General features: G+C 28.2%; 1 protein-coding gene across 1 annotated transcript in view; it reads right to left on the reverse strand.

Moving 5' to 3' along the window:
- The window catches only part of LOC132948759 (ras GTPase-activating protein raskol-like), a 142,656-nt gene extending 129,043 nt beyond the window's left edge, over positions 1-13,613 (reverse strand). Inside the window, exon 1 of the mRNA XM_061019403.1 lies at positions 13,294-13,613. Within this exon, the coding sequence (XP_060875386.1) occupies positions 13,294-13,411 (118 nt within the window). The 5' untranslated portion in view covers positions 13,412-13,613. The remainder of the gene's footprint in view (positions 1-13,293) is intronic.
- Between the last annotated feature and the right edge of the window lie 474 nt (positions 13,614-14,087).

The raw sequence follows: 14,087 nt of genomic DNA on the forward strand, positions 1-14,087 counted from the left end.
AATTATTATTATGTGAATAACCGTTAAAACACTGTATTTTAGACAGTAAATATATGCAGAAATTTAATGAATATCCGTGGTAATCACACAGACACTATTATCGATCTAATTTTGAAATAGTGTAAGTAAGGGTAGTCGATTGAATCCTCCAGTCTGATGGATTAACCCTACTGATCTACCTTACTGATTGTAATATAACAATCTCAAATTGCACAATTTCTGTAACATAATATTGATTAAATAAAAGCTTTATTGACACCTGCAAAAACCTGGATGGTACTTGCAAGTTGCAATCAAAATAACATATTTTGAAAATTAAATATAATTTATATTAAAATTCAGATTAATATTATTCAAATTTACGACCACATTTATTATAGAAGCAAAACAATTGTAACGGAAATTCAAAATTAGTAAACTCGAAATTAGTTGCACATAACAATACGAATGATAAATCTACAATTAAAATTAAATTAAAACAAAATGTAGGTATTTATATTCCGTTCATAATCTTTATCATACTATCTAATGGCTATATTCGTGTTTATAATATTATATACTTTAAATAATGTGTCTTATACTAGTTATACATATGTGCAGTTAATTACATAATCATACAAATGTCATCGATGTTATATACATAAAATAAGGACTAAGGAGTTACTAAATGCAATATAATATGAGCATTCTATTTTATAAGATAATAAAAGTAATATTAATATATTATTATATTTTTATTACACTGCGCCATCTAACTGTTGGTAAAAGTACTAAACAAGGCTAGGTGGTTAAACCACAAGGTAGCGTACTAATATCCACCTCAACAAAATGTATTTATTGTTTTCATTCTATATTATTTTACGTAAATAATCGTAATTAATAAACTTAATATAATACTTTAAGAATATACATTTTTATAGATCATAAATAATACACGAAGAACAGTGGTACAGTGCAAACAGATAATATTATTAAGTGACAAAGGTCAGATTTGAGATCATAAAGCGAAATCTCGAAGGCCAAAATTATATAATCCGCATAGGTACAATAATAATATTGTATACGGATTATTATATATACTTAAGTACCAAAATAAAAATATGAAAATGAAAATGAATGCATTAGTCATTGGCTCCGGAAAACTGTAATACATTTCATAATAAGTAGAACTACTTCAATTTTCCCAATGATTAGATTAAAAAATAACTTTGTTAATGATATATTGATACATGGCAATCATTTATTGAATTCTTGGCATTTTATAACGTCGTAAGAAGGTAGGTATACTATTTGTAAATTAAACAAAGTTTGATAAAATTTTGAAAATTGGACTGATCTGAGTATAATTGATGTTTGCAAGTATGGGGTTTTTTGAGATCTTAATCATTTTTGGTTTTCGGATAATTGAAATTCACATGGAATCGTTTCTGAGTATAACTAATGTTCACAAATAAGGGGTTTTGTCTAGATCTTAATCAATTTTGATCTTTCGATAGTTGAAATTCACATGTAATCGTTTTTCAAATGCAATCGTACATCGTTGATCTTAAAGTTGTAAATGCTAAGATATCCCGCTTAAGTATTCTATACGTACTCGGAGTACTCCTATACAAACTCAAATAGATATCATTAATATCTGCAGATTTTTAAAATTACATATATTTTATATTCTAGAAAACTAATAATTTGATCACTCGAGTATTTTTAGAAAAATCTTAAAAATACACAATGAGTTTTGAGAGTAAAAATTACATTAATTTAAATGACTCTGAAAAAAAAACAATAAAACTAAAATTGTTTTATTAAAACATCTCTAAAAAGTATAGGTAAACATAAAATGTTTGTAATAGACAGCCGCGGAAGTTGTAGTCTGTAGATATTATAAACAATAAGTGTTAAATCATTTTTATGAAGATTGAAAGTTCTTGACAACACTTTATAAAGCTGACGCAAATGAACGCCTACACTAATAAAATACAATGATTTCAAATGTTGTATAAGTCTATGAATATAACACTCATTTTAATTATGAAGACAGAATGTGTCTATTTAAAAAAAAAAATATTATGTATTAGGTATAAAAGTTGAAATGGAAATAAATCTATTTGACTAAATTGGGTTGAAGGTCCCATAATAAATAACGAATAATAATAGGAAATTGAAGATGAGATCATTGAGTGGAGGGCATTGGATGTAAACTGTACATATATTATTTGAATGATCACGTTTTACATGAGTGAGTCACTAACTCTTCGTCCACACCTATTTGTTTTGCAATAATAAACTCGTGTACCTACCTATATAGTGCCGGACAAGGATGACGTGAAAGTTTTTAATTCCGATTAATTTGGTAAATAACTAATTAAATTTTACGGACCAATTAGCAATACATAAATTTATTTTAATTTTATTATATATTATTCAATAAAATAAATAATTAGGATAGATAAAAATTGTAAGATGATGTCGTAAGTATGCACGTAATTTGAATCGAAAAACCCGATGAGTGAAAAACTGAAAAATAATACGAACCGGTACATATTTATAATAGAATGCCTGAACATCAAATTTTGATCATTAACAGATGAGAAATTGATCTGTGATTCTTAAAAAAAATTGTTTATATTATACAAATTTGAAACTTCTTCAAAATTAAGGGTACAAGACATTATACCATTTTAAATTCTTATATTAAAATATAGTTATTTTGGCTATAGGTTAGGTTAACCTAATAACCCCTAACCTACCTATACAGTATTGGTACCTAATTACAATAATTTGAAAAAATATTAATAAATATAAATTATTATTAATTAAAAGATAGAATGTACAGAACTATTAGGTATAATAAAGAAATTATTTAAATCTATTTACAATTTATTTAAAGAAAACAATTAATAACCCAGGTTAAAAATTATAATACCTATTATTTTTTAAGGTCTTAAAAAAAAATTATTAATTTCTAATTTTGATTATGTTTGATAAATAATAATACCATACAAATATTTACATTTACATTAAGTGAATTCCTCTTTGATAATTCGATGACTTCATAAAACATAACATTAGTAATACATTTTTTTAATCAAATAACACAAATCAAAAATTCTTTGATGCAGAATTAACTGATTATAATTTATTCGGCGAAATCACTACCGAAATATTACTAGAAATACGTGGATTTTTTTTCATAAACTGACGTTTATTACAATTATTTGCATTTATATTGCTTTTTTTACAAAAACTAATGATAAATTTAGAATTCTGATTAGTATATTTTTATAATAATAATTTTTATATAATAAGTCGACTATATTTGCACCATTAAGACTTACGGACATTATATACATTACGTTTAATAGTATAAAAATATCAAATTTCACTTTAAATTAAGATTATTAACGGTGTTAATAAATTATACTTTTATAAACATTAAATAAAACATTATTTAAGATTTATAGCATGGCTTAGTTTACGTAGCAACTATTAAAAATATTATTACTAGTGAAGTTTACACGGTATATTATAGAGATTGATATCGATTTGCGTCTGAGGGATGCTATAGGGTGGAGTGTATGTTGCACTTGTCAGTTGCCATGGTAACATCTGTGGACCCCAAATGCTGTGAATAGCGAACCATCAAAATATAGAAAAGTCCGTGCATTACCGTTTAAGATTTTTCCCTTGCGTTTATGAAAAAAAAAAGTAATAACAAATGGATTTTTCTTAAAATATATTAAAAACCGATACTAGAATGAATCTTTGGAAGGTACTACCTATTATATATTATATATTATTCAGTGACTCAAAACTTTATAATAAACTATGTAGATACCTACACACTACACATTTTATTATATTTCTATACAAGTGGATAAATAAAAACTATTGTTATTTGATGTGTTATACATATTTAAATATTTTACGATTCTGAACAATTGTTAGTCTACTGTAAAATGTATTTTGAGGGAATTTAAGTATTAGTTTAATACTAACCTAACCTAACCATTGCCAAAGTAGTATATATTTCAACCAAATGCCTATAACAATCTTAATTGTGATGTCCAGACAAAGGAAAATAAAATAAAACTAATAATGTATTTTTAATTTGTACAGAATAGTATTAATTAAAGAATATAGGTAACTAAATATTATGTATGTTTTTTTTATTAATATTATTGTAAGACGTATACACTTGATATAAACGTGAAGGGAGATGAAAATATCAAAAAAATAAATAATAAAAGATAAATTAAAAATGATTTATTTAAGTACAAAAGTCTAGTTGAATTATCAAAAAATAAATAGACAACAATATTTAATTGTAAATGCAATTTCATAGATCATTACTATTCATCGATTTATTGGCAATTTTGATTCATCGTGTTTCAATTTATTGATTTATTAATTTATTATTTATACCAAATTAAATTTGCTGTGTTTTTATACATAATATACTTCAATTATGTTGAATGTGAGTCCAACTACGTGTCTATAATAAATTCTATACTACCGACAACAGTGTTAAGTAAGGCCCGGCTTTATGTGCAAAATGCATATTCTTCTTCAATTCACCTAGAATAATTTCGATGAAAAATATTGACTTTTCGCAATAGGTAGAGTCTATAGTTGTTTATTTTTTGGAAAGTTTTGCATATTTGAATGAAAACGCATATTTCTGGATAGTTGCATAAATGTTGCATTTTCTACAATATTTATTAATATAGTCATATCTACGTCTGTAAAAATATATCTTTGTAAGTATTACCAATAATTTAATTATTAATAAATAATTTCTTTATGTGTTCTATAACTTAAAAAAAACTGACGTTTATAATTTACAGCTCAAAACAATGTCTACCAGGAATGTTCTGAATAACAAATTATAATATTTATTTAAAACTATAAAATTTCCATTAGCAAAAAAAAAACAAAAACTAATAAAAATAGTAGGTATGCAATATTATTTATTATTTTGAGTGTTGAGACTTATTTTCGTTAAACCTTACAAAGCTGACAAATAATTATCCAATTGAATACGTATACAATTTCATAAATATTATAGTTTAAATTCTAATAATACTTTCTTTAAGTAGTCTTCGTTAAGACCTATAAGTCGCAAAGAATATACCATGGGATAAACTTATATAAATATGTGTGTACCTACAGTACCTATTTAGTATTTACATAAAACATCTTGCAGCTTGCTTGTTTTAATAAATCAAAATTAATGTAATGTAAACAGACTAAACCCGTTCATAATTGCCAACAATTTACCTTCAATTTTCGAAGAATGAGAGATTTTTTAATCCTTTTGAATTTATACAAAATATCCATTTATGCGTCATATGATATTGTATGGATTTTGTACCGAATATATTTCTCCCTTTAACAAAGACCCCCGACTGTTAAACAAATCACGAAAATCTTATTGAAAATCTTTTTTCCTTTGTTTGGTCCTGGGTATAAAACATACTAAGAAATATATACGTATATTATACAAGTATTATTTTCTAAAAATGTATTCTAATCCGATTTAAAGAATACATTTGTTAACTAATCCATATATATTAATGCTTGTTAAATATATCATAATATATCATATAAGTGTTAAGTATTAAGGGGATTCCATACCGTGATTTCTGTTTTTGTCTAACACACGCGCGACAGGATTTTTGACGGATTCTTTGCCAAACATATCAATTGATCTAATGAAGTGATGAGAATTCTGAAAACAGATTTGAATTCGTCGTCAAGTCTACTTGAAATCGACTTTCCCACAATTTTGATTTTTTGATTTTAGTTTTTCTAAAAATTGAAATACAAAAATGTTTAAATACTCTTTTTTGATATTACGTTGTCTGGAATTTGGGGGATAATATCAAAAATGTGGGAAAGTCAATTTCAAGTAGTTTTCAGAATTCATATCGCTTCAATAGATCAATTGGAATGTTTGGCAAAAAACACGTCTAAAATACTATGTCGCGCGTGTGTTAGACAAGAACAGAAAATCACGGTATCGAATCCCCTTAAGAATTAAGTTTTTAAGTCGTAAATATTTTATAATATTAGAATATTTACATCGATATTTAATTGTAAGTAAAAAGTAAGTTATCAAATTTCATTAGTATCAAAATCATTATTTAATGAAATATTTAGTTTTGGAAATAAATATTTCCATATCTATAAAATATATTAAGAAGACAATTTTTAAAGTAATAAAAAAAGACATGTATAAGACTCAACTGTTATAATTTAGACTATTTAATACATATTAGTTATTACTAGTACAATACTATTTAGCCACATAATACATATTTTAAAATACAAATTGTTTTTTGATAAAAACTTTTAAGCAATATAACTATATATAATGTTATAACCAAGATTTTTAATAAGTAAAAATATTTATATTTTATTAGAGCAATTATTAATGTATTATTATATTATAATTTCATATAATTTAAATATTAAACGCACGATACACGAATAATTATTAATTAGTTGATAATTGGTTGATAACCAATAATGAATAATCTCCAATAATGGTTCGTTTCTCTATATTAATACATAATAATATTATGTATTTAAAATTTGATGATGTTACAGCATAAAACGTTATTTCCTTTTATTTAATGATAGATTTTAATACTTTATACTGTATTTATTGAAAATGATTATTATTATTAAAAACGGCATTAACCTAAAATGTATATATATTACTATAATCTTTTGTCGTCAAATATTCACTCATTTCTCAAACTACAACATTAGAGACAGTCTAATGACTACATGGTTGAAAAACCACCCCATACAAAAAATAAATGAAAAATAATATTGTAATCAAATGGCTTGACCTTTTATATAAAATTACATGGCATTATGAGTAGTATGACCTTTAATAAACTTTTATTTTCCATGTATAGTGTTTTAATGGCAAACAATATCAGCTCATTGCTCAATGGCCCGATAACACTCGTATACCTACTAGATACACCATAAACTATAAATGATGAACACAAACAATTATTATTTCAAATATCAAAATGTTTAATTTTAAACAATATAATCAAAAATTATATAGATGACAATGACAGTTTATAGAAACAATTATAGGTATTCGTTATCAGCTTGGTCAAGTAATTAGTAATACTTCTATAATTGTTGTTTTTAATTTAATAGTTTATACAATCTACTCATATATTTACATATTTTGTTGTATACTGTACAGACTACAAGGATATAAGGGATATGCAATGTCGGCCAGGAAAATAAAAGCCTAGGCCACGATTTTCCTCCAGGGGCCTACATTTCTTTTTCGTATTTTTTTATCACTCAAAGATAATAATTACTATACACTAGGAATAGTGTGTTTTTTTTATCTTGGATTAGTAAAAAAAATACATTGTGACTTGTGAGGGATCAAAGGAAAATAATGAAGAAACTATATTATACTTGGATAAGCATAGGTACCTTATGTTATTTAAAAATTATGAAAATTTAAATTTAAAAATACTAAACATCGAAACAGCGTTTCAATGGCTATTGGTTTGGCAGGCTGTTTGGTCAAAAATAAATCATTTCATATGTAAAATAAATATAAATGTAACAAAAACATATAAATTAACCGTTAAAAAAGACAAGACATTTTTCCAATCCTATATATCAGTGTAGGTAGGTACAATTCATAAATCATTATTCATTAGTCATTACTAATGAATCATTAGGTACCCAGTAAGCCAAACTCAAAATCTTAGGTACAACAATAGATCGGTAAAAAAAACTAAGGCCCGGGCTTTGAGTCATTGGCGATATTTAATATAACAGGGCTTTGTTAGCAACTAGCAAGGGGGAAGAACCATTCAGTGAGTAACGGCACTTAGCGTGTATGGGTTATAATAATATCTGTTTAATAAATTAAATAATAAAGCATCGGATCCATTCGCGCTTTTCTAGAATTTAACCGAAGAATAGTTAACCACGCAATATTTAAATTAAAAAAATATAAATAGACCCAAAATACTTTTTAGCTAACCATTGTAAAAAATTGCTAGAAAACACATAAAAAAATAAATTATGATTATGAAGGCACTTACAAGTAACAATTACTTTCGCTACCTAATAACAACTATTTCAAAATAGGAGGGTACACCTTAAAAAATTAATTTTTTAATTGAATATCGATCTTAAAATATGGGAAGTATTATTAATGTATAACTTTAAAATCTAATGTCCCTTTGTAATCTCCGAATCTCCAATGACATTTTATATTTATATTTATCATGCGCAAAGGCTGTTAAGGGTCCAAATAGGTCAAATGAGTCATAAGTATATGCCAAACATGATTGCCAAAAGTATTTTGTTCATTTATAATGTTAAAATTCATCCATATTATTCCAACAATTCGCAAATTATATACATTACTATAATTTATTATTATTATTATTTTTAACAATCAAACACTTTGAATTTATTCATTAATGTCAAGTACTTACACTAATACATTTATATTTAATATTTAATGATTTAGATTAAAAATATGAATACTCCAAAAAGTAAAACTAATAAGAAGCAATCTTGGTATTATTAAATAACTAATTGATTTTTAACATATAGGGTAAAAAAAAATATTAGTATTGTATTATGTTAATCTAACATTAAATTTATGTAATTACCTACATCCATTAGGTAATTTTAAAATCTATAGTTTATTACCTGATTATTTTTCGAATTTGCCTATATTATAATTATTTGTTTAACACTATAACAGCATTATTTAAATTGTAAACCTATTATACCTAAATAAAATATTAATATTATAAGAAAATTATTATAGTCATACAAAAGGAAGTCCCATTTTTTTCGATAGAGTAATATTTGTCCTTGTATATTGTATGGAAACAATACCAAGGTAAAATTGAAATGTATTTCATAACTCTTAATAAAACCATTAAGGATGATATAATAAACTTAACAAATAATTTCAAATCAAAACGAACAAAATCTCTATATGACGATATAGTATACATGATGACAATACGTCATCATACGTCAATACCATTATATATTAAATTTTTGTTGTTATATTATTTTGTACAGCTAATAATGTACTATATTTTTTTTAGAAATATATTATTATTATCAATATGAGATTAAAATTACGTAAATTAAATAAATATTTATGTTATATCAAACTTTATAAAAATTAAATCCCGTAATAGGAAGAAAAGTAATTTATTTTAATTAGGAAAACACATAAAAAACATTGTCAATCCATTATTTAGTATACAATTATTTCATGATACACTTTCGTGTTCATTAAATGTATAGAAATCAGAGAGAAAGCTTTATCAAAACTATCTTATACCAATTACTTGTCTATACAAACTATCGAAAGTAAAAGAAATCACATATTATGCTGATCGTTAGTCAGTATAGTCACATACACCATAATATTATGTTTATATAGGTAAGTTGAGTGGGTTTCTACGTCAATAACTCATCACTACACTAAACTCATAAAATTAGTAAATATTCAGTAATTAAACTAAAGAATGAAATAGTTTTATGTTTGAGGAATATATGAGATGATTATTGTCAAAAAATAAAGGGACGTGTCTATACAGCTATATCACAGCTATATATTATATTTTATTATTTACTTATTAATATAATTTCCATAAAAGCTATAGACTCTACAAATCGTCTAATTGTCACTTAATTTTAGCATTTAAAAATCATAATTAACTATTCACACTTAAAAGATTTTCAAAAAGTTAAAATATTATTTAATTATTATATTATATACGATCATATAATTTTGTGCTTAATTAATTTAGCAAACTTGAAAGTAAAATGTATGCTTAAAATATAAACTAGTATAAATAATGTAGGTAGTTAGGTATACGTTAGTTATTTACAAAACGCATTAGTGTAGTTACTACCTACCTATGTATTTTTGCGATGGTGTATAATTCTTATATTTTATTGAAAATTATATTCATAGACCATATAGGTAGTACATACTACCATCGCTTTAAAAAGAAAGAACATAATAATTATTGATTTTAGTTTTTAGTTTTTCTCTATTTATATAATATTATACTTTTAGTTTATAACTAAATTCAAAATTACATTTTTAACGATTAGATTTTACGTAAAAATTTTATTTATGTATTATGTTTATTATATTATAATTTTAAGCTATAAAATAATAAGTTTTAGCTGGTAAAATAGTAAGTCTTATTAGTATGCAGACTAATTTAAAACTTAGATCAGTAATTTTCATGAAAAACACGCATCAAATTGACTAAAAAATAACTGATAATAATTGCATTTTGTGTATATAATATACATGAATTTTTTTCTATAAGACTTTTATTTTATAGTCTCTTCTGTAGGAAACAATAAGAACATAACGTGATAAATGTACAAAAAATATTCCAGAAATTGGAATTCGATGGCGTTGTCGCATGAGATTATTTAAACAAATTATGTATACTTAGATAGGGAAATAGTAATAAAAATTAGTTCATAAAAATATCATTAAATTACTATAGTTACTAGTAATACCAACACTTTTTTAAAAACACCTGTTGATTGTTGAAATGTTTTTAAATATGAAATATTACTGAATGCCGATCCGCTGATTGATCAACGAGGTTTTAATAATATTATAATAATTATTAAGTCAGTAGTATGGAACGAACCGGAAAATCAGGGATTCTTTTGTTATCTTTGAGTATCGTATACTAAAGTAAACATTTGATTCCTATTTTGGGAATTGGTAAAAACGCATAAATATTTACAAAAAAAAAAAACTGTACGTTTATGTAAATTTAAATTTAAACGGCTGTAGTGATCAGCGTATTGTTCGAACACGTTATTATTTGGACAAAACTATAAAAAGTGTATTGTATTTATTTATTTATACGAACGAAATACCAATACGTCTATGATCTATACACGTAGGTACCAATAAATTAAATTAAATACATCATATTTAATATACGTTCATTTTTCATAAGAACGCATCAATTAAAATTAATTTCTGACCTAATACTTATTCATATAAAACTACTAATCAGCATATAATTATCATCAAAACAAATGTTTATTATACCCAGTAATTCCGCGCCCACATAATATACGAGTATAATATTATAGTGGGATTTATAAATCCACCTCGATAGTAGATTTCTATGTAACTATTGTAACTCTATATTGTTCTTACGGTAGATATTGGTATTTCCATCAATATATAATATTATCTGTTTAATTAATAATATATAGGTAATATTATCGGATACATTATACTATATATTAGATATTTAGATAATATAGGTATAATAATAATTAATAATATACGAGTCGAGTGGGATCCTATGAGCGCTTGGTGCCATAATAACAGCAGCACCCAACTCATATTTTATAATTATTTAATTTATTCGACGATTAATAATCCTAGCACAACGTCAATACAGCTATAAAATATTAACCTTTACTAACAAAGATTCTTTAGGTGCTACACCGTGATTACTAATAACGGAAATGGAATCGCGTTTTTCTAGAAAAAACCGTTGGTGGAAATGACATCGCTGGTAGAACGCAACACGCCGCGGTTTTATACCTACACCTCATACGAAGTCCTGACCTAATCAAAACGTTAAATTTTTGTCGATTCAAAACATTTTGCGGCTTGCCTATCTACTTGAAAGACGATTTTGGTTACGTTTTACGAACCACGTCCTACCTGATACATATTGTAATTATTTTTGCATCGATATTCGATGTATCTCGTGTAATATTGTCGAGAGCACATCGTAAACACAACGCTGATAACAATAATTATTATAATATAATAAATTAATAATAATTATACGCAGCGACGATAAAATATATATAAATTATAATACAACGATTCAGTTTGCAATAGACCGCGGTCCCGCACGCACCAACACAAACGTAATAATATAATATACACTGGGCACCGGACATGTATTTATATATATATATGCATGTATACGATGACGACTATATACCTAGTATATACCTACATATCATTATACGTACTAATAATAATATTATATTATGTCCGGTATAATATGTACCGTTCGGTTTCGGTCCGGTGATGGTCGGAGGGGACCGGGTTTATAACGGCTGGGGGTGGGAGGAGGTGGAGGACGGGGCACGTATACGAGCTGCTCGCATATACATATCGCGCGCCCGGTACGAAACGCATAACTGTAGTACGTATGTTCACAGGTAATAATATAAAATTATTATTTTCGGACTCTTTATTAACGCATACCATACGCGTATAATATTATGTCCGACTATATACACATTATGCTCACCTACCGCGCGCGCGGTCATTGGGTCAGCGTGGCAAGAGCGACCGCTGCGGGTCATCGTCTTGCCGAATTCGGTACTCCCCCGGGGCTTTGAGAACATCGGACGCAATAAAACACATAATACAATAAGTCGTATCCGACCGACGTTAACACGTTCATAATACCCTCTACCTAGAGCACGGAGTCGATTTACCTGTATTGCACAGTGAAACAGGGTTCACGGTAACCCGAAAATCCGACTCGGAGCACGTCTCGTGCATTCAAAACTCATACAGTGAGGCGGAGACGCGCGAAAGACATCGTATACTGTACTACAGTGTATACAACTACGTAAGTATGGTATATAGGTACGCGGTATGTGCGTACAACGCAATATTCGATTTGACAGCGTCACCGCAACGGCGAGAGAAAAAACGGACTGTTGTATAAACGTTTTTCGCCGATATTGCAGTTAATAAATAATAGCTACCTACTCAATTATAGGTATAATAATTATTATTACCTAATAATAATAATAATAATAATAATAATAATAATAACAATAATTTACTGTTGCCACGATAAAGTGCATTATACAGAATTCGCAGCTACCTATGTAGTGCCTACATAATATACAAATACCTACAGTGAAACTTCCATATTATGACGAACTTCCATTTAACACAATTATCCGTTAAACGAAATATTTTTGAGAACCAAATCAAATTAGGTTTATTGAATGAAATTTTCTCTAATACTAATTTTTTATGCCCCGTGAAACTTCGTAATATGGAAGTTTCACTGTACTAGTTGCCACTTACCGCTGTTACATTATTGTATTGTTATTTATTTAGCAATTAGCAATTAGTAACAATAATAATATTGTGGTTTAATCATGTCGCGCAACGTTTTGTGATTATAACGACGTTGGTGACGGTTAGTATAACAAAAAATATCTTACCGCAAACATTTAACCATCCTTCGACCCGGCACGGGTACACGAGCTTGTTGGTGCACCGAGTCCTCCGACCCGCAAAGGGCTTGACGGGGCCCGCGGAGGCGGTCACGCCGTTGTTCATTTCTCGCGCGCAATTTAGCTCCGAACCGGCATTGGCAACACACAGACACTCGAAACAAAACGAAACGTTCGAAAACGGAAGTCGATTTCGCGCGCGCACTCGGAACTCTCGTAGACGGGCAAACGACACGGACGTGCTGACGCGGCGACGAACTATGGCAACGCGTGACTGTACTGGTGCGCCGGCAACGCGTGAACTGACTGCACCGCCGTCCGCGGTCCGTCCGTGCCTCGGTGGCCGCCGTTGGCGTGCCAGGCCGGCGGCGATGACGACGCTGGAGACGCTGAAAACGGAAGGCCACCGGGCGCGCGCCCCGCCACCGCGGTGGACGATTTTGTCAGAGGGGGGTGGGGGGCGCACCTTGTGCACACACACTCACTTTGTCGTCGCGCCGTCCGTTTTTTTATTGTTATATTATGCACGCCGCGCCCGCTCCCGCCCGCCGCACGCGCCTCGTGCCCGAGTCGTCCGTTAAAAGCGAAAAGATGCGACGGCCACGGTTTTTCTTCGTTGGATTTTTTCTTCAAATATTGATATCGCATACGTCCGCCCGTCGACCGCCGCCCCTGCCCCTGCCGCACACCGACGAATGCGACGTGCGTACACGATTGCCGGTTAGGAGGTACCCGGGGCACCAGCCACTGGTGGTAGTATAATATTATTATATTATAATATT

This window comes from Metopolophium dirhodum, chromosome 7, assembly GCF_019925205.1.
Source record: "Metopolophium dirhodum isolate CAU chromosome 7, ASM1992520v1, whole genome shotgun sequence".
Lineage (NCBI taxonomy): Eukaryota > Metazoa > Arthropoda > Insecta > Hemiptera > Aphididae > Metopolophium > Metopolophium dirhodum.